Source organism: Aptenodytes patagonicus, chromosome 6 (genome assembly GCF_965638725.1).
Source record: "Aptenodytes patagonicus chromosome 6, bAptPat1.pri.cur, whole genome shotgun sequence".
Classification (NCBI taxonomy): domain Eukaryota; kingdom Metazoa; phylum Chordata; class Aves; order Sphenisciformes; family Spheniscidae; genus Aptenodytes; species Aptenodytes patagonicus.
In genome coordinates, this window is record NC_134954.1 from 34,575,071 (window position 1) to 34,598,973 (window position 23,903).

At 53.4% G+C, this 23,903-nt stretch overlaps 3 protein-coding genes across 7 annotated transcripts in view; 2 read left to right on the forward strand and 1 right to left on the reverse strand.

Annotated features, from left to right (window-relative positions):
- MLPH (melanophilin) overlaps window positions 1-9,800 on the forward strand; it is a 29,525-nt gene extending 19,725 nt beyond the window's left edge. The window contains exons 11-16 of one of the 2 annotated variants that reach the window (XM_076342061.1): window positions 4,556-4,711; window positions 4,827-4,919; window positions 5,430-5,495; window positions 5,673-5,730; window positions 7,166-7,263; window positions 7,674-9,800. In XM_076342061.1, the coding sequence (XP_076198176.1) occupies window positions 4,556-4,711; window positions 4,827-4,919; window positions 5,430-5,495; window positions 5,673-5,730; window positions 7,166-7,263; window positions 7,674-7,700 (498 nt within the window). In that variant the 3' untranslated portion in view covers window positions 7,701-9,800. The remainder of the gene's footprint in view (window positions 1-4,555; window positions 4,712-4,826; window positions 4,920-5,429; window positions 5,496-5,672; window positions 5,731-7,165; window positions 7,264-7,673) is intronic. The other variant, XM_076342062.1, reaches the window with a different exon arrangement.
- RAB17 (RAB17, member RAS oncogene family) lies at window positions 6,470-22,994 on the reverse strand. 4 transcript variants are annotated; one of them, XM_076342066.1, is made up of 6 exons: window positions 22,932-22,994; window positions 17,786-17,945; window positions 16,225-16,376; window positions 15,663-15,788; window positions 15,361-15,454; window positions 6,470-6,645 (listed from the first exon to the last, which is right to left on the reverse strand). In XM_076342066.1, exons 2-6 carry the CDS (start codon window positions 17,940-17,942, stop codon window positions 6,584-6,586), a joined length of 591 nt encoding a protein of 196 aa, XP_076198181.1. In that variant the 5' UTR covers window positions 17,943-17,945; window positions 22,932-22,994; the 3' UTR covers window positions 6,470-6,583. The 4 variants fall into 4 exon arrangements, with proteins under 4 accessions (XP_076198181.1, XP_076198178.1, XP_076198179.1 ...); XM_076342063.1 differs by lacking the exon at window positions 6,470-6,645 and adding an exon at window positions 14,327-14,847; XM_076342064.1 differs by lacking the exons at window positions 6,470-6,645; window positions 22,932-22,994 and adding exons at window positions 14,327-14,847; window positions 21,393-21,452.
- PRLH (prolactin releasing hormone) lies at window positions 12,288-12,904 on the forward strand. Its single transcript, XM_076343276.1, has 2 exons — window positions 12,288-12,445; window positions 12,732-12,904. The coding sequence occupies exons 1-2, from the start codon at window positions 12,346-12,348 to the stop codon at window positions 12,902-12,904; spliced, it is 273 nt and encodes a 90-aa protein (XP_076199391.1). The 5' UTR covers window positions 12,288-12,345.
- Window positions 22,995-23,903: the final 909 nt, after the last annotated feature.

Sequence of the window (23,903 nt, forward strand, 5' to 3'; positions counted from 1 at the left end):
ATTGCTTCCCCCTCGCCTTGCCCAGTAGGCAGAAGGGCTGGGTGACAGCATCAGGGATGAGCAACTGATGACTCAGAAAGAAAGAAAGATCTTGTGTGTCCTCAGTTGTGCGGAGCCTCCCGAGATGGTCCATTAGCACAAAATGGAGAGGTCAGCGTTCCTTGTTGGGTCTCTAATGGCTTATTTGTTCATCCCCTCCCTTCTGCCTTGGCGGTGGATGGGGTACGTGTGCATTTGCTCTGACACATCCGTCGCTGGCGAGGGTGGTGAAGGAAGTGAGCAGGGTCCACGCTGCCCCTCTCCTCTCCTGCAAAGCTCCCTTCATCCGAGGTTACAGAGACTTTTGTTGTGCCACAAGGCCGCTCTTTAATGTGCTTTTGTTCCTCAGCCTCGCAAGGCAAAACCTGGCTGCTGCTGGGCTTGGAGAGTGTGACTGCGTGTACTCACGTGGTGCATTTAGTGAGTCTGTCTCAGGTATGTGTCTCTGCACGGCTCTACATAAAATCTCAGGATTAGAGCAAGCGACTGTTCCCAGGATGGCTTCCTTCACGGTTTTGGGTACTGACACTGGATTAGTGGTGCGCTGCATCCTTGCCAAAACCCTCCTTCACTGCTCCTTTTTCCCGAAAGCTGCTTTTAGATGATTGCTGCAGCCAGACTTAACTACCACTCATCGGTTGAACGATGTGCATCTTCTTAGTAACCATTTCCAGTTAATTCCAGCACAGGGTATAAGTGGTAACTCACCAAGCCATGGTAACTTAATTCCTGTGTGAGCTGCTGATCTGCAGCAGACAGAGGCTCAAACCCTGACCTGCACTGAGGAACAGGGAGATATTAGTGGGGTATCAATGAAAGCTTCTTCATTCTCGTAAAATGAAGCCCAGATTCTCCAGATCTGCTACTTTCTTTGACCAAAGCCCAGCTATGAGCAGGGAGGACACAGGCATAGTTGTTGTCTCTCAGTGGGGTCATGCAGGCAGGTAACACAGGAGCTATACGACAGCTCCTAAGCAAAGAGAGACCCAGCTGGGTTGCAACAGATCAAGCAAAACCAAATCTGAGAAGTGAAACAAAATTCAGCTTTTTGCATTGCAGCAACACACAAAGTGTCAAATACCTTTATGCAGTATTGAGTTAGAAATGACTGCAGTGTTGCAGATGGACCAGCCTTGGTCAAAGGCTGTATCAGCATGGATTTTTTTAACAGCAACTTTACTTATACTAGATCCAGAGTTGGATTATGCATGATTCTGAGTTTGTTTTTATGCGAGTCTCCTCTCCAGTCAGGAGGAAGTAACTGGGGAACACTGCGATGAAAGCAGATGCTCCTAATGGAAAATGTGAAAAAACTATGCTGTACCATGAAGGCACCATAAAATGATAAAAATATCAGCTGGACTGAGTTAGCTGGTTCTTTGCAGGACGGCTCGCCTGGAAATACGTGCAGTTGTAAACACAACTGTTTGTCTTTGTTGCCAGAGCATATATCACCCCCATCTCCTTGGTTTCTAGGGAATTATCAGTTGAGAGAGAGATGACGAGTTTCTTCAGTCTATTTTTACATGTGCTTAGTGCCTTATCAAGCAAAAGGCAGTACTTATGAGTATTATTGCCATCAGTGCTCCTTGGGATGGGAAGAGGGAACATTAGTACCAAGTTCTGGCAGTGTGGCAATACAATAATTTCATGGGTTGGGGTCTTTTGTGCTACAAACTTCAGGAGTTCTTTGCATCCGTGCTCAGGCCTGTTGAAGTGTAAAGCAATATGCTGCAATTAGACCTTAACTGTTGAGTAACTGAGTGGCCTTTAGGTGGCCAGGTGCTGCTGCTGTCGGACAGCTCCAGTGGCACTGCTTCCAGCGAGCAACACATCCCTTGATAACCTCTTTTCCAAGCCTTTTGAGATGACATCTTTTGTCACAGCCATCCTCCAGAAAACACAGGCTGAGATCAAAGCTCTGCTTTAGCCATGCATCTGTCTCTGGTGGAGAGCCCTTCAGGAACAGCGTAAGCCCTTTAATTATCGCTTCTCCATCTTTCTCCAGCTCCTGAAGGTCTGATGCTCCTTTCAGCCCCCACTTGCGCTATTTTGTACACCACATTAAAACAATGTCCTTGTTTTTTTCCCCCTCCCACCCTCTGCTTTGGCTGTGCCGGGTGTTTGTAGAGGTCGTCAGCTCAGGCTTTGAGCAAAATCACGGCCAAAGTACTGAGAGTCATAAACGTCACGGAGAAAGCAGTGTGTGAGTCGTTGCATGGAGAGAGGCAGTGCAACGGCAGCTGTGCCCTCCCCGCAGGGCAGCTTCCCAGCCTGGGAGACGTGAAAGAGGTGGCCGAAGCATACCATGAGCTTGAAGAAAATGTAAGGTTCACAAGAGCTTTCTGCAAGCAGGGAGGGCATCGGGGGGTGGGAATATAGAGGAAACCGACCCCAAATTTCTTGTTAGAGGGTCGGTCAGCATTAAAAGGGTGGGCATCACAGAGAGATTAGAGTCCGGTCTTGTCCGACGGTGGCTAGGACTGTCTTATGAGGGAGATGGCACAACAGCAAGTGCAGATGCTCTGTCTTGTGGCTTCCCTTGCCTCAGCCCCCGGTTTCCCTGCGTGAGTCCCAGGGAGAGAGAACGAGCGTGGTCCCCAGCTTGCTGTAGCATCACTTTGCTGGACTTCAGCAGTCCTGTGCTCCAGCTGCAGCAAAAGCTTTTGTCCCTTTTCTCTTTCGTTCCTCCCCAGCACTGCATTTCATCAAGGCTTTTACGAATGAGGATAGCATGACCTATCTGTTTGCTAAGGCTGACTTGTGCCTGGGGCTGATGGGCTTGTGCAGGTGATAAGTTTACATCTAGAACATAATCTCCTGCTAGGTTTGTGTGACTGTGTGAAGCACTGACAATTTTTTTAGCTACTGTAAATCCGTATGAATCGATTCCCCATGGGAAATGGATTGCATCCACAGTGCCGTTTACCAAGCTCAAAGATGGGGCGAAGAGTCACATCTCCATCTGGGTGATCAGATCTCACTGTCAGAAACATCCTGCAATGGGAAGTAGGATTTTATAACATGCTCTGTGGCTCATCTCTCATAGGGGAAAGCTTATACATAAAAGCAGGGAGCTGCTGGGAGCAGTGTGCACTCAGAAACTGCACCACCTGGCTGGTTTCTGGCCAAATGCAGCATCCTAGGGGAAGAGGAGTGGCTGGATGAAGGTTTTGAGGTTCCTCTCTCCCTCCCAGGAGAAGGGGATGGGGCTGGGAAGGATGTGAACTTTGGGCTTAGTGCTGCTGCCGTCAGTGGCGAAGCGGTGGGTAGACGATGGCCCTGGGAGGTGTGTGTTCATCCTGCCATTCCCTCGGGGGCCCCGGCTGAGTCACAGCTGGCTCACCACTCTCCAAGGGATGCCACCCACCTCAGAGGGCACCAGGAGAGTTTGATGGCCCAACAACGAATTGTGTCCCTGTGACTCACATGTTGAGCGGCTTCAGGGATAGCACCCACAAACATTTGCATTCTGTTACGGCCTCAGGGTTTGCACTGAGATGGGTGGGACCTATGGGATGCAGGGAGTATTGCTGTGATTTGGGTGGATGCTCAGTACTTCAGTGCATGCAGGGCCTCATGCCAGGCTGTTTCACACAATACCCAGCCCAGGAAAAGTGGAGAGGGCTGGAAGAGCAGGAGTTGCATTAGCAGTAGCAAGATTTTGGGATCAGTCAGCAAAACAGTGGCTACAACCCATCTGATCACCTTATGTGATTGCATACAGACATATTAATGTCTCCTAAACTGCCTTGCTTGGACTTGCATCCTTGTAGTAGCCCAGCAGGAGGCAAGTGACAGAAAAAACAGTGGTTTTATTGTGGCAGGTCCTTTTACCCTTCTTATCTAGACAGCAAAGATAACACATTGCTTCCCGTAGCCACCGTGCATCCCCAGTCAGCACTCCCTGGTTCATCCCACCGCTGCGCTGGGCTCCGCTCACACGTGTGTTTGCTGGGGCTCTCAGCCGGGATCATTCCTACGTGTCCAGAGCAGTCCCTGTGCAACGCTGCCTTTTGCAGGGGTCGGGTTGGTTTGGCCCAGGGCCAAACTCCCAAATCCTGACCCTACTGCCAGACAACCCAGCAGCGCAGACACCCTTAAAAAAGACTGAGTGGATTTGAATAGGCAGTCTGTCTCCTTCCCAGCTTGCTGCCACCACGGGACATGGCAGCCTGCGTTTGTTTGCAGGTACCTGCCTCCCCTCTGAGCATATGGCGTGAAGATGCTGATGCTACTCGAGTAGGTCACTAAGTTTTGGTCCTTCCTGTGTAACCATTGAGCCTTTTACCATTTCACCCTGTTGGTAATTGCTCTCAAAAAGCCTGGGGAAGACAGGAAATGAGATGAAAAGCCCTGCCAGGGCTGACTGGGTACTGTCTGTGCTGCAAAGCAAGGCAGCAGTCATAAAATAGTGGCAGGAGCTGTTGCATCTGGGGCTGCGGTCACACCAGGAGAGAAGGACTCCAGGGAGGTTAATTCTGCAATGTGTTTGGGTTTTTTTCTTGTATTTCAGGTGTACCTGACTGCTGGGAAGACCTACCGGCTTGAGAAGACCCTGAAGGAGCTTGAGGAAGGGGCTCAGCACAGCGGCACTACCGACTCAGAGCTGTCAGAGCTGGAGGACAAAGTGGCCTCGGCAGCTGCTCAGGTGCAGCAGGCAGAGAGTGAGGTGAGGGCTTGGCTCTGAGAGCTGCTTTGCACAGACCCCCCGGCCAGTGATGGCAAACAAAGTCAGTGATGGATCCTCTGGCCACCATCTGTATGTTTTTTTCCTCCCTCTAAAGATATCAGACATCAAATCTCGAATTGCAGCTCTGTCCGCTGCAGGGCTGACAGTGAAGTCAGTGGAAAAGGCAAGGAAGAAGTCGAGCGAGCAGGTGAGCTTAGAGGACAATGACTATGAGAGGTCCCAGCCCTAAGATGTAAGTGCTCCCCCAGGTCATTGCTGCCACCCCTGGGAGCTGTGAAGGGCTGCCTGGCTTGCTGAGCTGTGCCCAGCTCCCTTGCTGCTGCCTAGTACTCTGCCCCAAGGCTCTGAGACTGGATGTCTCACTGAGGATGGGGGACAATGGTGATTCCTTACATGCATCAAGGGAGGATTTTGCATTTGGGGTGCTCTTCCAGGGGCTCCAGGGAGGGCACACAGGGCTGCTGCATGCACCACAGCCTGGACTCAACTCCTGCATTTCCATACTGATGTTTATAATTGCAGTCCATCAGGCAGAGTTTCTCCATGGTGGTGTCCAAGATGCTCCATGGAGCATCTTTTGCTCACCTTAGGATCAATCTAGGCTGAACAAAAGAGGTGAAAATGCGAAGAGAGGCAGAGCGAGTTGTCTGCCTCCTCCGCACCCCCAGAGAAACCTCTGCCCTTCCTCTGCCTGCAGGCTGCCTGCCTCCACTCTCCCAGTCCCGCCAGCAGCAGCCCAGGGGAGTCTTCGGATGACGTTAAAGTGAGTATGTGTTTAATCTGTGCCTGCTAGTGCACCTTCCTGGTGTGCATGTGACACAGCATTAAGCCTGGAGACAACCAGGGTCTCCAGGGAGCCACTTTTGAAGTGGTGGCCTCGGAGGGGACCTCTGTCCTCCCATACCCTTCCCCATGGCAGGCTGCTCCCCTTCTCTTGCAGGCGATGCCCGGACCACAGGGGTTCAGGAGGAAGTTCAACAGTCCCCTTGAAATCACCGGTAAGGACCGCGGCTCTGCCCGCGGGAGGTGGGAAACTGTGGGTGGATGGGCTGGGCTTTGGGGGACACTCCGTCCTCTCTCTCTGCATCCAGTTGTGTGTCTGCATTGGAGGTCCCCTTCCCTTTGCTTGTGGACCCTGTTAGGACAGCCACAGGGGAAACCTGTGGTGGATAACTTAGAAAGGAGGAAGCAGCTGGCAGGATCAGGGACAGTGATGGCAGAGCGGAGGTCAGGCTGAGGCGGCTCAGTCCTCCAAGAACCAGGACTTTCTCTGCAGCCTGGGCTCCTGCCACCCCAGAGTCCAGGGAGACATCTGTGTTACTTCATTTGTGGCATCCTGTCAGCTGTTAGACATCAAAGCCTCACCTAAGCCCATCATCTCTTCTGATAGCAATCTCTTCCTCGCTTGGTCATCTTGGGGAAGGTATCCTTGACCCTGTTTCCCACCTTCCTCAGCCACTGGTCTCTGGTGGGGATCAAGAGGCCCTTCACAGCCCAGCTATGATGAACAGCAACTTGGGAGTGCTTCAAAGTAGACAGAGACCTGAAACTTGGCACAGCGGCTTGTGTGGCAAGGGGCAATCACTGGAAACGTTTCATCCTGACTGATATCAGCGAGACCCATTAGGAAATGACTTTTCTATTTCTCTCTTATCTCGCCTCATAAGCTGACAGGCAGAAAGAATGGTTCTCCTTCCAGATAACGGAAGATGAAAGGAGGGAAGGGGGGAAAGACCATTTAATGCAGAGAAGGAATAGCGTTTCCCCTGTACAGGCAGACAATTAACAGTCCCATTTCCCAAGCTGAGGCTGGTAGGTGGAAAGGTCCCTTCTCCTTGTGCTGAAGAGGAGTCATCTGCTCTCCTTCCTGCGAAGGGCAGGCAGATAAAGGCAGCCTGAGGGACACGTCAGCCCTGCAAGGAGATAGAGGGATATGCAATCAGGATGGACGTCACCAGGCGAGCCTAGTCCCCTCTGGGCTGGGTGATGGGGCAACTCGGTCTCCTGACCGACCGCCCCACAGGTCAATGACTTGCAAAAGTTGGGCCTGCAAAGGCCCAGCTGGTGGAGGTTGATGGCAGAGAAGGGGAGATGACTTAGAAGGTCAAAGGAGGATCGAAGCCTTGAGGGGTGAGGGCTCCTTATGGCCTAGGCTTTTGCTGTACCATGGAGGTTTCCAGAGCAGAGGTCTTGGCAGTTGACTGCTGGAAAGCTGACCCAGCTTGCACGGCACTCTGGAAACCCGAGTAGCAGCAGCTTTTGCCTCCCTGTTGTCAAAGAGCTTCCCACCACCCTCCTGGAGAGGGAAGTGCAGTCATGCATCCTAAACCACCATAAGTGGGGGATAGTAAAGTCCAAGTGACTTGGTGGGTAACTGAAACCTCTAGTGAGGTGGATGAGGACCTGCTGCCCATCCCTCTTCTTTCATGACAGGTCTTGACGACTCCTTTGACCGCAACTCTGTTTACCGTGGCTCCCTGACACAGAGAAACCCCAACGGGAAGAACAGGAGGGTGGAGCGACTCTTTGCGGTATGAACCCAGCCACCCAAGAGGGTGGCTGGCCTGGACTCCATGTGGGACCTGCCTTCCTGGGCTTGCGCAGAGGGACCTGTCCCTCCCCATGCTCCCCTTGAACCAGCAGAGCCCCCAGCTCTCGGCGTTGGTCTCACCATGCTGGCCGGTGAGGGCAGGCACACCTAGGCACCACCCCCTGAGGTCTGGGATGTCATAAGCCCAAGGGTGGAGGGACCAAACAAGATGTACACCTTTGAATTCTCACTGCCTGCATGGTCCATGGGACGGGGCAGGTCCTTACTCCATGCAGTGGCAGCTGGAGGGGACAGGGAGCATGCTGGCCTTATCACCTAGGGTGGCAGAGGTGGCTCGGGGTGGCATGGGCACGGCGGTGAGCTGAGGTTTCTCCCTCTGGTGCCTTGCAGAAGCCTGTGATGACCCACCTGTCCTGAGGAGAGGGAGACCCTCCTGCCACTGCATTTCACTGATGATACAAGACCTCGGCACAAAGCCTCGCCGCTTTCCCCCCAACGCTTGCTCTTCCTTCTCCCGCACCCATCTCTCCCTGAAACCCTGGACAGGAGGGAAGCTGGAGGCCATGGGCAGGGATCTTGCTGGGAGCTGCCAGGAAGAGGAGCGAGGCACTGGGCTGTGGCCACGTGGCCAGGGGCTCTCATGGGAGTATGCAGGTCCATGAGACCTCAGCTTTGGGTAGCTCTTTGGTACCTGGTCAACCAAGGGGACCAGAGGGGTGCAGAGCAGGAGTGACCTCCTCGGAGGGAGCTGGACATCAGTGTGGCTTTCCAGTGTGGGGACTGGGAGCAGTGACATGGCCCAGTCCTTCACAAAAGGCCAATGTCATCTGCCACAGTCATTGCATTGCTGTCAGAGCCTGTCCCTGCACTCTCCCAGGCTGGTGCCGAGTGGGGACAGGAGCTGACAGCAGGCACAGGATGCCCTTGGGGTACCCTAGGTAGAGCAGGGACCCAGGCATCCCAGGCTGGGATTCACATCCCCACACTGGTCCTGACTCCCTGAGATGTCCCTTGGAGCATTGCTTCCCTTCCCTGAGCAGCAAAGCAGGGTAAGAGCAGCGCTGGCTCCCTCCCAGTGAGCACTTGGCCAACAGGTCTTTGCATGAAGCTATGCAAACACCCACTGAGGCTTCTCGCCACTGTGCCTGAAGCAGCTGTGACCATCTGGGGATGTGAGTGAGGTGAGGCTTGCAGGAAGCGGTGGCAAGAACAGTGGAAGAAAGGCTGGAGGGCTTGTTGGGGATCAGTTTGTTTTTCCAGCTCTCGAAGATGTCCCTTCTCCCTGCAAGGTTATACCAGCAAGTTCAGAAGGACTCCAGCAAGCAGAGCATAGGTGCTTCTCTGGAAGCTTTCCCTGCTCCGCCAAGAGGTCAGCCAGTGCCAAGAGGCGCTTTGTGGATGAGCATGTCCCCTGTCCCTGATGATGGGATTGTAGGACCTGGTAGGACCATCCAATCCTTTGGAGGGGATGGCCTTTGGGGGCTGTGGTGGCCCTGGGCTCCTGCCAGGTGACAGCAGCATTGGTAACACCCTCCCCCAGAAACCCCAAACTGTTTGTTTTCCTCCAACATTTAATTCTCCACGTCCACTGACCCTGGTGGATCAGTGCCTGGCCCCGTACCCATGCCCAGGACATTGGGACGGGGAGAGGATTGCTTTCTCTTGCAGGAAACTTTGGAGGAGGTTCATGTTAAAAAAATTTTGCTTGATACCTGCTGGTCCCTGTCATTCATAGCCCCCAACTCCCTCCCTCCACAGTGGGTGATGCGGGGAGGATCGCTTGCGGCCGGAGTGGGGATGTCGGACCGATGCTGGCAGTTTCCCATCGATGGCCACTCGGACTGCACCATTTCAGGCCATTCCTGTGCATTCGAACTAAAACCACTTTAATTATGAGCAGTAGTGTGAATTCTCATGCAAGTAACATGTACATTTAACTTTGGTAGTAGTAGAGACTGTTAACTGCCTAGAAGTTGGTCCCACAGTCATCCCAGAACAGTCTTGTAAGTCCGTAGTCTGGGCTTTCCAGCTGGAAACAAACCCAATTTCTTATTTTAAAATGAAATCCTTCTGGCCTGAAGTTCAGAATGGTAAGTGCAAATCACTGCCATTGTAGAAACTCTCCCAGACACTGAGGCATTGCCGGGTGCATCTCTTGCTGCTCAGCCAGCCTTGGTGCTAGGACGGCAGCTCCTTGGCTGGCAGAAGGGAGCTCCACCAAGATCTGGGCAATGCTATGGGTTTGCACCCACCCTTCTGGTGTCAGGGTTCAGCTTTCTCCCAACAGCACCTCTTGCTGTACCTGGTTTCAGCTGTAACTCAAGTCCTTCCACACAACCGCTCAGATGCTTGACCCTCTGAAGAAGTCCTCGCCATGAGCCTCAGCAGTGCAAACTGAGGCGTCATTCACGCTGTAGTCACCTGCGTTGTTATTTGCCAGTTTCCTGCCCATCTGCCTGTGTAGAGATTATATATATGTACACTAAATCATGCAATAAAGCCAATTTTGTGTCCAGAACCTAGGACCCATTTTGCAGTGCCTGTTCTTTCAGCTCACCTGAGTGAAGGCTCCTTTCTCTCCCCATCCTCTCCTTTAACTAGCTGGTGCACCCCTCACTTTAAAACTAAGCAGGTGAAAGCAGACAGGAGCTGAAGCAGCGGCACTGAAGCAGAACACGGGGAGATGGTGGTGAACAGGATGGAAATATGACTTGTCAGATGCTGGTCACAGAGCCGCAGGTGGGATGAGTGTGGGTCAGTGGTACCCAGCAGTGAGGCCAGGCAGGCAAAGGGGATGCACAGCATGGGGGTAAGGAGGGGGCTGACCCTGAAATATGCTGCTCCGACTTGCATAGAAACCCAGGAGCAAATGTGGGAGCCGAAGCAGCCTGAAACACAGGCCCACAATGTCAAGGGGACGCTTTAAATCTGTATTAATAGCAACAACCTTGGGATGGAGAGAGCCCTGCTGAGCCCAGAGTCTGGGTTTCCTTGGCTGATGCATTTTTTTCTCCTCTCTTCATCCCTTTCCCTGCCTTTGATGCCCCTCCGCAGCTGTCACCCTCTGTCCCACGCTACTCCCTTGACTGTCCCTCAAGATTGGCTGTGCTCAGGCATTGGAGCTGACCGTGGCACGATGGAGATCTGTCCCAGGGCAATGCCAGCTCTGCATGGGGGTGGCAGACTGACCCCTTTCCCCTGCCCACACTCCACCAGTGATGGTGTCTTCACCACCCTGCCAACACAGAGATGTCCCTGTTTTAGAACATTCCTCAAAGTCCTAGTAATTCCAGTTTTGCCTGGGGGTGAATGTGTGTTTGGACCCCAACAGTCCCCCCGTGCTAGGACCCAAGCTGGCTCCTCCAGCATCTCATCTGGCAGAACAAACATCATCAGAAATCTTTACCTGGGGGTGGTTTAACTCTTTTAAAAATGGGAGGTTTGAAACCCCCACGCCACAGGGATGAGCCCACTCCTGCCAGTCCATGTGCCCCGGCCAGTCCCCTTCCCCTCTTCTCCCCACTTAATTTTCTGATTTCCTTAAAGCAGCTTTTGCGAGGTGGTTTGAGGGTGAAGGGTGGTGGCACCCAGCATAACCCCTGCGGTGGAACTGGTTTATGGCAGCAGGACCCCAATGCACGGGCACAGCATTCGGGGTGGCATCACCCACTGACCCTCTGAAGCGGGTTTTGGGCAAGGGGCTCCCTGTGAGCACGGTGATGGAGCAGAAAGCTTCGCCAGGTCAAGGACAGGGATTAACATATTCCCAAGTTATCTGCCTCGGCCAGCAGAAGATAAAATGCTGGTCCCTTCTGAGTCACGAAAATCCCTGTGCTGATTTGATGAGAGGGGATGGCGGGGAGGGGAGATGCCCCAGCTCGGTCCCCGCCAGGGCTCGCCTCTGACATCAGCACGAAACCAGCCATAAAAACGGCGACCGGAGGGGACTCTGGCTCAGACGGCAGCTGCTCAGCTCAGCAGGACAGCAGCCAGGCACCTCGCCTTACTGCGCCACGGTAAGTGCAGCCCCGGCGGGGGGGTAGCACCGCTTTTCTGTCCCCCTTGTAATGCTTTTGTTGCTGGATAATTTCCTGAGCGCTGCTTTGCCTGTGTGTGCATGTCTTTGTGTCTGTCCAGCCAGCTGGGAGGTTTCCAAAAGGGGTTGTAAAAAGTCAGCGGCCGCAGCAAACCTGAGCTCTCAGGAGGCCAGACTGGCTCCTGCCCGGCATGCTGCAAACTTCTGCTTTGCAAAAGTCCCTGGAAATAAAGCTGCCACCGCATCCCCACCATGTCCTGCTTAACCTGGCTCTCCCGCTTCTGCCCCTTGCCCCACTCCCTCATTGCAGGCAGCTGCAGAAATCAAGCCCATTGCTCAACCCACCCTGCACGGTCCCACTCATTGCCTCGGTGCCATAAAGCATGTTACAGGGTGCTCCTGGGTTATCATTTCAGCAGCCGGCTCCAGGAGTGGGTGCTGAGGGCGCAGAGGTGGCCGTGGTCCATCCATCACCCAGCATCTGTCAGCAATACCCATTTGTGCCTCCAGCCCCATGTTTCGGCACTGGCCCCTCTCCCCATCTCCTGGGCTGTGGGGTCCTGCCACCGCAGGCACACTGGGGGTCCCGGCCAGAAAGGGCAATACCAGGCCTGGCCTAAGGCACTAGGCTAGGACAAAAAGCTATTTTTAATTAACATGAGGTTTGTACAATTCATGTTTGCAGGGGAGATTTTCCCCAGAGGTATCAGCCCCAGCAAAACCCCTGGGTTTTGATCAAGCTGCCCCGTGCCCTTTGCATTGCAGCCAGCCTGGGGAAGCTGTGACGGGAACGGCAGTCCCATGGCAGAAGTGATATGGTCACCCCATCCCCTCTGTCGCAGCCTTCCCCTCCTGATCGGGGGCTCACCCTGCAAGCATTTAACCCAAGCAGGGTGTCTCTGCGACGGCCAAACCCCTTCACTCCCACAGCCGCGTCAGAGGCTACTGTCTTCGTGGCACCAGCAGCAAGCGCCAGGGGCCAGGAGGCTTTGGGGCTGAGCCGCCACAGCCAGAGAGGTGCCGGGGATGAAGCTGGGGGCCGCCTGCCTCCTGTGCCTGCTGCTCACCTGCCTGACCCTGCCCGTCGCCCACGGCCGCATCCGCGAGCGCTCCATGGAAATCAGGAGTAAGGAGAGCAGGAGTAAGGGAGTCCCCCGCAGCCAACCCCCCACCTCCAGCGCCCTCTCCTTCCCCAGACTCAGCTGCATTTGGGGGGTGGAGGGGGGGGAGGTCACTATGCAGAAGCAAAGGTTTGCTTTGAAACAGCCTTTGCGACAGCTTTTATCCCCTCCAGCCCCTTTTCCTACTCCCCTGGGGTTCATCATCCCCCCCACCCATGGGTGCAATGCTCTGTCCTCCCCTCCATGTCCCCCTCATCACCCCCTGACAGCTCCTCGGCTTTTGCTTTGCAGACCCGGACATCGACCCCTCCTGGTACACGGGGCGTGGGATCAGGCCGGTAGGGCGTTTCGGGCGGCGGCGAGCCCTGGGTGAGGGCACCCATCCCGGGGGAGCCGGCCGGCGGCAAGCCTGTGCCACCCGCCGCCTGCACCCCCAGCCCCTCTGGGAGGAGCAGAGCCCCTGAGCTGAAGCCGATAATAAAAGCCCTTCTCCTCTCATCCCCGTGTCCCAGCCTCTCTGCTCTGAAACGCAGCGTGGGGGGTTGCAGGGGTCGTGGGGCGGGGGGGTACAACCCCAAAAATTGCTGGTCTCACCGCAGTTTTGCAGCCTGCCGCAGCAGTGCATGCAGTGTGGCAGCACTTCCCTCTCTGCATGACATGGCATGTTTATCCCCCCACACCTCAAAAAACACCCTAAAAATAAGCCTCAGAGGCCCCCCTTTCCCAGGTGCATCCCCTGGGGTCTTCGCAGCATGCCGGCACCCATGGGTGCCACCAATACCTCCATTTCCATGGTGTCAGGGTCAGAAACAGCCACCCCATTTCCATGGCCTGGGTCAGAAATGCTCAGGGAGCACACGGGGCCCTGTCCATCGCGCTGCATGTCCTCAAACGTCCCCTCGCAAACTGTGTCCCCAAGCCAGAGCATTTTACCCCCTCTCCAGTTTGGGAGCCAGAGGGGCCACAGAGAAGGGTGACCCTCAGCATCCCTATCTGCAGCTCCTGGCCCAGCATTGAGGGTCTAGGGCTGTTTGGGGAGGGAAGGGTTAATCTTGGGAGGGAGGGAGGGGGCAGATGCGGGGGGTGAGTGGCGCTGCCCTAGTGCAGGGGATTTAGGCAAGAGGAGGCAGCAAATCTGCCTTCTTGCTGAGAAGGAGCCCCTGTCCTGCTCCAGGGTGGGTCAACCCTGGGGAAGCATCGCAGGTGGGTGTCCCCAGCTGGTGTGGGGTGCTGGGGGGGGGTCCTCAGGGGGGAGCTGACCTGGCAAACCTGGACAAAGGGTGCTGTGGTCCCCTCCTCTCCATGGGGAACATCTTCAAGGGTGTCTGCTGCCTTGTGGCAGAGCTCAGCCCAGCCAAGCCTTGCCCCACAGGCTGGTGTCACCATCAGGGCATGCCCCAAAAACTCAGCGGTTACGTTGCCCTGCAGACAGGGTGAGTGGTGCTGCTCTTTGCCTGTGGCCATGCCAGCATTGCCACAGCTCTCCCAGAAAGGGCAATATATGCCCTGAGCCTGACACCCCCCGGCTTTGCTGGGCACCAGCATGCTTTTGGAGAGAGCCCGGGTGCTTTTTTTTTCCTCCTCTTCCAGCCAAGGCGTGTTCCTGCAGTGTAATTCATAATGCGCAAAGGAGAGGCCCGGCAAGGCACAGGCTACCGCGATGCCTGGCATTTGCTTTGGCCCTGCTCTGCCCCCAGACCTGGCTCTTATATCAGCAATAAATCGGTGATTTCTCTCAAGGATAGTCTGTGACCCCTGTAATGGGTCAGGTAGGGGCCAGTAGGGTGAGGGGAGCACTGGCTATGGTCCCTGCCACCTCCAGCCTTCCTGTGGTCCCCACCTGTGGGCTAACATACAGGTCAGGAAGGCAAAATAACACCTTTAGGGCAATATTCTCTTTATTTGCAGCCTGGGTGTAAAGCCACTGGAATGCACCTGCTTCGCTCCAGAAAGTTAAGCCCTCACTTTTCAGATGGGAAGGGACATGGAGGAGCTGACGTGCAGCTGGGGCTGGGGGATGTCACCAGTCAGGGATGGTGGCAGTGGTGCTGGCGGGTCACACTGCTCTCTGGAAGTGGAAAGCTGGTGGAAGAAACCCCTGTGCTTTACCTCTTGGATGAAGCCAGTGCTAGAGGGTTGAAGAGGCCCCGTGACCCCAGGATGGGCTCTGACCTCGCTCCAAGAGGGAGGGTGGTCGGGCTGGGCTGCCCCTGCACTTCTGCATCCCCCCTGCTTTGTCATTGCTCTCTTGGAGACCTCATCCAGCCACCGCTGAGGTCCAGAGCTGCTCGTTCTCAGAGCCGGCAGCACCCTGTCCTCGCCCCGCTCTCCCCCAGGTCGACTGTTGACCTCCTGTGCAGGGACGGGGCGGATGCTTTCTCTTGTTCCCGCTGCAGGAGTTCTTGGGCTACGAAGAAACACAAGGTGAGAAAGGGCTCATTTCTCCTGCCGGTGGGGTGAAATGCAGTGGCTGTCCCATCTCACCCCAGGGGACCCACTGATGGCCACCGGTACCATCCCACAGTAATAATGTTAGATCTCTACCAAACAGCTACGCTGGGGACACTATTACACCTAGCTCAGGTACTAAAGCAAAAGAAAACTGTGGCTTTGGGTGAGGGCCTGAAATCTATCTCTGATGTTGGAACATCCTGGGATGGATCTGTCTGTCCTTCTGCCCTAAGAGGTGTGACACCTTGCACTGAAACCACGGACTGCTGTGGCTATGACCCTTGAAGCTGCCAGCTGTGGCGCAGGCTGGAGTGGCAGGGAAGCAGACCTTGGTGGCAAGCACAAGCAATGAAGGGGGTCAGCTTTGGGAGAGGGAAAGTGCTTGCAGCCCTGAAACAGAGGTTTGGGGCCTGCGGTTCACCCACCTCTGCTCTCACCTGCCACACAGGTGAGGTGTCACACAACTCACCTATGGCCATAAAGATATCATTTACTTGGTGGTTGGATTTTGCAGATGTCTCCATGAACAGGAGGTCTTTGGTCCTTGCAAACTCTTCCCCCTCCTAGATGGAGACAAGCAGAATTATTTCCCCAGCCAACTCTGGGGCTTCTTGTTTGGTTACAGTGGCATTTCATGGCAGGTCAATAATTGTACGGGGACTTTGGAGGTGTCTGAAAGCCTTTTAAATTCTCAGCTTTGCTAGGACATATCCCAGTGCTTGCTGGTGAGGGGGTGATGAGGGGGCCTGGGAGCTCACCACAGGTGCTCACCTCAGTGGTGACTTCTCGCTTAGCAGCAAGGTCTGTCTTGTTGCCCACCAAAGCAATGACGATTTCATGGGGAAGAAATTCCTTCTCCAGGTCCCTCAGCCACAGCTTTGCTCTGTTGAGTGTTTCCTGGAGAGATGGAGACAAAACCACCCAGTGATCTGGTTTTGATTTATCCCTTTGCCTCAGGCATAGCAAAGCTGGATGGGTGGCACCAAACCAAAGGGGGTGGAAGAGATGTGGTGAGGAGGCTTTGATTGCCCTCTCTCCCAGGGAAACAGGTTGCCGGCCCTCAAACACCTTTAGGGATAAATCAGCCTTGGATGGGATGCACCCTTTCTGCATGGCAGCAGAAATCACCCCTGGGGTGGTAGTGTGGTCCTGCAAGGGCAGGGACAGCCCCTGGCATGTCCCAGGTGGGACATTCATCTTCTCAGGTGGTGTTTGTGTACCGCTTTCTGCTCCACCAAGGACAAACACCATCATCTGGACACCTCTGCCCCACCAGTGCTGCTGCAGCATAGCATAGTTTCAGTATGGACCGGATCAGCATTACATCGCTTACCTTGTTAGCGATGTCGTAAATGAGGAGAGCAGCATGAGCACCCCGGTAGTAGAGGTGGCAGACGCTGTGGTACTTCTCCTGGCCTGCCGTGTCCCAGATCTCAAACCTGACAGTGGCTACCTCCAGGTTGAGCATCTGTGTGAAGAAGGAGCCTGCAAGCAAGATGCAGGGTGCATGTTCACTTGCAGCAAGAGCAGAGAGCTCAGATCCACTGCCGTGAGGTCAAACCCTTCCCAAGGGCTGGTAACAATGCTCTAATGCACAAAATTGGGACGGGTTTCTCATAAGCACTGGCACTGTTGATGGGATGGCATGCCACAAGGCAGGGCAGCCTGTGGCAGGCTGGGAGCCCTTCCTGGCAGCAGATTTGGTGGATGCACACCAGTTTTGATGTCAGATAGCTCTGAGCTTTGCAGAATAGCCCGCAGATAAAGAGCCACCTCCATCTTGCTGGTGGGTCAGACCTGTGAGAGCTGTGGATAGGAATATCTACTGAAAAGGGCTCCCACTGGAGGGGAGCCTCCATCCCTGCTCCCAGGGAGCAGATGGCTGCTTGTGGACCAGCCAGAGCCAAGGCAGAGGGACAAGGGGAGCAGCTCCGCAGCACCTCACCTTCCTCCACTAGCTAGCTCTTCAGGCTGCAGGTGGGACCACAACCTCTGTGCCTGCCTTGCCTTCTTAGGGCAAAACCCAGGTATATCATGTAAAACGAACATCTATAATGTCTAGGTGCTGTAGGAAGCTGTGCTGATGTGAATGTACAGGGGAGGCAGCTTGATCCCAGCAGGTGTCTTGGCCCAAGGGAGGGTATAGAGGGAGCAGGGTTCTCGCAGCTCTCCAGATGGTTTTCATCAAAGCACGAGCATGCACATGGCCTGCCTTCGGATGTGGGTTGTTCAGCATGGTTTGTCAGGACAGGACGCGCAGGGGCAGATGCTCTCCCCTTTGCCAGTGGGGCAGAGCATGGAGTTTGCAGCCTGGCCAGGGTGTGGGGAGGGCTGCGCTCTCATCTCTGCAGGCAGGCTAGAGGAACAAGGCACTGCTGCGAGCCTACCATCAGGCAGTGCTGGGGGGGTCCTGCTGCAGCTGGCCACCGCCTCCTGGGCTGTCCTGTCCACCTGCACCTCAGCCAGAACCTTCTTGCTCCACTGAGGCTGGGGAAGCACATGTACAGGAGAGACTTTCCTGGGGTGTCCGAATAGCTGTGAGGGCAGCACAGAACCAAGCATGCATAGGGCAGATGCAGCCACACAGTTTGGACCCCAGGTTTCACTCATTTCAATGCTCATCTGCCTCCAAAAAGCAGTGCTAAACCAAACATGCAATTTGGATGTGGCTTTGCTTACAGCCTAGTGCTGAGGAAAATGGGCTGCAGAGATCTGAAGGTGACAGTGATGGGGGAGGTCTGGCTCTGGGGCAACTCCGTATCATGTTCAAAAGTGGGTCTGTGCTACTGCAGGATACACCAACCTGTTCTCCTGCATCCCACCCCACTGCAAGGAAGGGCAACAGGCCTGGTCTCTTGTCCAGAGCCATCAAGCTATTGAAACCACTCACTCACATCCCACGGTTGGCAGAGACTCCTTGAAGTCATTTTTCACGTATCGGTAGGCCAGGCTTGACTTTCCCACTGATGTGCTCCCCAGCAGAACAACCTTGTAGATGTAGGTGGGGCGAATCCCCTCCAGGGAGGTGCCCGGCATTGCTTTCTGTGCCATGTCCTGCAAGGAAACCAACTCCGTTCGAAACATGTCTGCGGTGATCCCAGGTCCATCAGTTGAGCCTCCTGCATCAACTCCTGACTGGTGGCAGCAGGGCAGGTGGGGTTTAACCTCAAAATAGGCTAGAACAAAACCGTTAATACCCTGAATCAAATTTAATACATCAATCCATCTGCCACTGTCAGTTATGACCAGAGGGTGGAGATGTTTAGGAAGAAACTTGATGCAAGAGTACTTCTTGGATGTAGACAAGGAGATTGGATTGGGTGCATCTCCTTTAAAGAGAGGACATGCTGGAGAAAGTTAATGGCAGAGGGACATCACTTATGGGTGTGCCTTGCTCTTGAGGTATGCCTCCTTCCCCAAAGTCCTGGTGAAGAGCTTAGGCTGATGTTCCACACTTATTGTGGGTCTTGGTTAGAAGTCATACTAGGAGAGCCTAGCTCAGGCATGGAGGTGATGCTGCTACGAGCTTGCTAAAGACACTGCCCAGGGGATGGCTGGGCACGCCAAGAACTGATGGGCTTTGTGGTAGCAAAACTTCAATCAGCATATTGCTCACCAGGGTGAAAAAGCAGGAGTGAGAGGACCTGACTCAAGCACCCTTGAGGACAGCAGCACACAAAGCAGATGGCACATGCTCCTCCATCGTGGATTAAGAAACCCTGGGCATACCAAGCCCATGAAGTCTCACGCCCTTGTGACCGTTGCACTATGGAATGTGACTCTGCATCACTCAGGGTAGAGCTATGCTGCATGGTGACCTGGGACGGCGGGGGAGCATGGCCCGAAATAACGGTGGTCACCTCAAACCTGACTTGAAGAGAGCCGCTGCAGAGTGTTGGCCATACCCTGGGAAGAGGACGGTCCATGTGAGCCCTCCTGGATGGCACGTGTGCCCTTCTCCCAGCCTTGAGCTCAAGGAAGTGTCACTGCCTTGCTGTCAGCAGGAGCTGTCAGCAAAGGGCAGTGAGTAACACTGTCTTGCAGCTAGCCAAAGCTTTGCCCTGGCTCCTCCTTGCAGAGCTCCTCCTTTCAGAGCTCCTCCTCTAAAATTACTCAGCTCACGTGGAGAGCTATGCAGGAGAGAGGGAGGTTCATGCAGAGCTTGAAGATGAAGGGTCATGGGGTGTTGAACTGAGCAGGAGAAGGGCATGAGATGACCTTGCATGCATTTATCCCACCTCACACGCAGCAGCAAAGGGGAAATATGCCACCAGCAAGCCCATAACTGCTGTGTGCAGAGATGGGATGTGCCTTCTGTATAGATCTAACCTTCTAACACCCAAAGGCAGCAGAGGAGCCTTCTGAAGGATGCTAAAATGTTAGTGTCCTGCTGCTGGTCCCTGCCTGTGTGTCCTGACACTCTCACTGCTATTGCATGCTGGGGTGAATGCTGCTGGGGTGAACACTACTGGCGTGGGGTGCTTCCCTCCACATGCTTTTCAAGAAAGCCCTGGTCAGCCAGAGAGCAAGACACCTGCAAGACTTATAATGAAGATTTGGTGCAATTACTCCAATTTCTACCTGGGGCTCGCAGGAGTTTGGCATGCAGAACTTGCAGGTGAGCAAGAAGTACCTTTATAAAGACACCTAACAGCGGTGCTAGCAATGTAGCTCCCAGCCCATGAATGTCTCTGTGGCTCCCTCATCTGACAAAAGCCTCTTGTTCCTACATACTGCTCATCCCACGTGCCTCCTTTATTTTGCCTGTCTTCCCCCTTCAATCTGGCAGGCTCCAGACCTTTAATTCTTCTCCCTTCCCTGAGCTGTGATCAAAGCAGGCTGTTATTAAGAGCATTCCTCGGTGCTGGCTGAACCCGGGTCTGTATCTTTAGATGTGGGTGGTTTTTCTGCTTGGTGAGATGGGCTTTCATCCCCTTAAAAAACAGGGGTAACATCTTCTTCCCCCGCTCATACAGCCCAGTGATGAATTGGGCGGCATTGCAGTTTGTGCAGAACAGCTAGTTAGGGGTGGGTTACATTTTTTAAGCAGGAAAAAGGTAAACCCTGTGGCACAGCATAAGGGTGCTCCTTATGGTATTAGTTACATGCATTTGCATCTTTGTAGGCCTGGAAATAAGACTGCTGTCCTTTCTGTGCAGTTACGTTAGCTACCGTAGGCGATACAACATAAAACTCTCTAGGGAAGCAAGAAGCTGCATGAAACCACCCAAGATTGTCTATATTAAACTCAATTTCTCAATATTTCACTCTGCTGCTCTCGGTTTAACCCTAGAAGGCTGTATTGACGCTGGAACAAAGCTCACCTGAGAATTACTGTAATGATAGAAATTTCCTTGTAAACTTTTCTTGCCAGCAAACACCTATTAGAGACGGGGAGTTTTGCCAAAGCTCATTTGAAACAATTTCTTTTCCATGTTAAGAGGCAGAAGGTGAATCTCCCTTTCCACCCGAGGAGAATGGCAAGGAAGCAAAACAAGTGGCTTTGTTTTGGTTCAATGGAAAACAGGATTTAGGGGAAACTGTTTTCTTTTTCCTTTTTTTGTTGAAAAAGGAGTGTACAAAGTAAAACCCTGTGCTCACTGGCTAAGGGACTATGGGAAAAGCCCTCCAGACATCTCATGTGGCTAGTAGTCACCCTCCTGCGGTTGCTCCCTGCCCTGGGGAAGACCCTGTCAGCAAGACCCAGCTTAGGGTTACAGTCAGCTCTGCAAACCCAGGATGCTGCTCCGGCAGGGTCACTGATGCCTGCTCTGGGTACAGATAAGGGTGCTGCTGCCTTGCAGCAAACAGCATCCCTGTTCCTTCAGCTCACGCTGCCGATGAAGCAGAAGCTCGTTCTTCATCTGGAAACCTCCCTGACTTCCCTAGGCTGGGACTGACTGAGCATAACCAGCAAAAGCATTTAAAGCAACTTTCCTGCTGATTTCTGTGAGTTAAGCCCCAGCAGAGTGCACCTGCATGCCAGAAAGCTTCTATTGGCATAACTAGAATAAGTTTGATTTACCTCACTACAAACTTGAAACTCTGAAGAAGACACTGATGCTTCTCTGCAAAATGACTTTAGCAAATTTTCCCATGCAGACTTTGAAAGGCTGAGGTGTAACCTGAACTGGGACTGCTTAGATGCTGGATTTTGGGGATTTTTCCTTTGATCCTGGTAAAGAATAACTCAGCAATTTAGGGAGCAGCCTGGGGAATAGCTGAGGTGTTACAAGTCCTGTCCTCGTGCCTAGAGGCCATGCCAAGGGGCAGGGAAAGCTGAACCTGCTCAGATTCAATATAAAGAGCTAGAGATCAGTCTAGACAAGCATTTCTCTTCAATCGACTGTAAAAATCCTGTTGGCAGATTTAGTCTCCAGATACAGCTTAATATTTTGTGACAGCTGAATCTAGCAGCAGATATTTGAGACAGGCTTGCCTGATCTTACACTCACCTAGAAAGTGAGTACCGAAACAGCCGCAACGCAGATCATTTCTCACCTCCTAATTGAGGATTAAGCATCACTGCACCCAGGAAACTGTGTTCTCGACCAGCCATGCCTGTCCCACCGTCTCAATGTCTCCTCTCTCCTTCCGGTGGGCAACGGGTGGGTGCATGGTGTGGAGGCAGCTCCAACCAGCATTAACCAGCTTCCCTTATGGAGCCCACTGGTTTAATGTAAATCAACTTAAAGGTAATCTGTTTGCCACGTATGGCAGCTGTGCCAGATCAGTGATACTGCACATGAACTGCCTGCCCTCACTGTTTCCAGGAAGAAACCTGACAAATCTGTTTATGAGGGTGACTCAGTTGTTTATAATTAGCAGGAAAGTGGACTTTCTCTAAGGACCATCCTTTCAAACTCGTGTTTTATGGGCATAAACACTAGTAATGAAAAGCAGAAACATGAGGTAGAGTAGATATTTGCACTGGAATGCAACAGCAAGGGCTTGGCTTTCGCCACTCGATAAATTGATATCTCTGCAGTATTTTTAACCTGGGGAGGCGGGATCCTGGTATATTTATGGTCAGGGGATAAGCTTTTTATTTCCAAAGGAAAATAGTAAAAAAAGAAAAGAAATGCATAACTTTGGGGATGGAGCTACTGAGAACTGTTATTTAAGACTCTAACTTCCTGGGAAATTAATGATGTTTACGTTTAATGATGTCTAACTGATGTCTAAGCTTTTTTAAACCACAAGCTCTAAGAAGATCCTAAAACCATTAAAGACATTTGCTGAGTTTCTGCAAGGGTGCAGCAGTGAACAAGAACCACAGTTAATCAGCTCCTCGGAAAAAAGAGGACCACAATGCCAGCCGTGTAAGTCTGCAGTATCTAGCCCTGCAATTTTTGGACACAATGCTTTAGGTTCTTTCAGATTCAAATTTTTTTTTCCCCCCAGATAGTGGTCATGTACCTACCTCCCCCATTAACTTGTCTAGTATTCAGCTCAATGCACTCCTCTGCTTTTAGGAGCCTCCTCCTACCTGCTAAAGTTCTCATAGTGCTGGTGTAGGAGTGCGGCTGCTTGGAAAGTTCCTTTAAGCCAAGGTTACCAGGGGATACGAAAATCCCAACTGCAAAGACTTAATGCGTAAACACTGTTAGATTTACATAGTACTGATTTCTCAATGCAATCAGCCCTCCTCAAAGCTAAGGGGAAGAGAATAAGAGTCACTAACTGCGCAGCCAGAGCGGGCTGGAGAAATAAGGCATCAAGAAAGAAAGGCTGCCCTGGGCTGCGGGTGAGACCAAGCGCTCTGCTAAGACCTTCGCAGCAGCTCTTCGTCTGCCCGAGAGGATGGGGGTAGGGCAGAGGGCTTCCTAAGTCTTTCTAAAATCTCTTCTCTCAGGCAGGGAGCCACTGAGGATGGTGCCGCCCTCCACAGTGGATGCCCCTTTGCGGCTGGGATGCGGGGCTGCTTCCCGGTGGGAGGATTAGAGTCCTGGGAGCCCATCTGGGAAAGGTGCCTCGGAGATGGTGGGTCGGGGCTGGGGCCTGCCCTGCGGGTAATCCCCCAGCGGAGGATGCCTTTACCTTCCCGAAGCCTTGCTCTCCTCCGGGCGCTCTGGTACGTGGGGTCAGGGGCAAGAACCCCGTCCGGCTGCCTGAGCCTCTCTGCTCCAGGGACAGATAAAAGCGAAACCACCCGGCGGCTCCCGGGGAGCGGTGTCAAAGGTGAGGCGACCAGAGATCAGTGAACCTTAGACCTGCTGGGGAGCCAGGCAAGGCGGGACCACAGGGCTGCCGTCACGGTGAGCGGGGCGAGTGGCCATGCCCTCCGCATCCCCTCCATCCATGCCTCCCTCCCTCCCTCCTTCCCCCCTTCCCATGCTGGGGTTTGGCGGTGTGTGGATAGACGGATGGATTGAATGGGTGTGGGTGGGTTTTTCCCCGTGCCTCCGGGTGTGAGGCCAGCCCGGCTACCAGGGGAATGGGGAGTAAAAGCAGCCCGCACCCCATCACAGGGGTTTGAGGACTGGGGAGGGCTGGGCATGGGGACAGCCGGAGCCACAGTGTGCCAGGGGTCTGGCCTTCTCTGGGTTTTTATAATACGGCAATTTCTGCTGATGCACATTAGACCTGGCTTTGGTCTTATGCCAGAGTACAGGCTCAGATAACTCGGGCCCGGGATTGCCAAAGCGATTTGTTTTCAGGAGCGTGGCTGGTTTACCAGCTGGTGGGAGATGGCACACCCGCTTTTCTTGCAAAGCACTTCAGCAAATGAACTGGGAAGGTGCAAAGCAAGAAAAAACTGACCACTTGAGCTTTTACTGCCTTTTAATTAAGGTAATAGCTAGTTACCATAGGCAGCTGCAGCTTGGTGCTTTGGAGAAGGCTGCTTTTGTTAAAGCTCTAATATACTGAGAGGGAAATCACAGCATGTTAATGCATTGGGATAATAGGTCTGGAGCAAGAACAGGAAGATCTGATAATTAAAAATCTAAATGAAGATAGTTTTTGTATTTCTGTCACTCATCTTGTCATAGTAAGTGTCTTTCCTTCAAG

Coding starts and splice junctions, on each gene's coding strand:
- PRLH (XM_076343276.1), top strand. CDS start 12,346: ATGAAGCTGGGGGCCGCCTGCCTCCTGTGCCTGCTGCTCACCTGCCTG. Junction 12,446..12,731: donor GCGCTCCATGGAAATCAGGA/GTAAGGAGAGCA, acceptor TTTGCTTTGCAG/ACCCGGACATCGACCCCTCC.
- RAB17 (XM_076342063.1), bottom strand. CDS start 17,942: ATGGCACAGAAAGCAATGCCGGGCACCTCCCTGGAGGGGATTCGCCCC. Junction 15,789..16,224: donor TTTACGACATCGCTAACAAG/GTAAGCGATGTA, acceptor CCATCTCTCCAG/GAAACACTCAACAGAGCAAA. Junction 14,848..15,360: donor TGATATCTTTATGGCCATAG/GTGAGTTGTGTG, acceptor GTTTCTTCGTAG/CCCAAGAACTCCTGCAGCGG.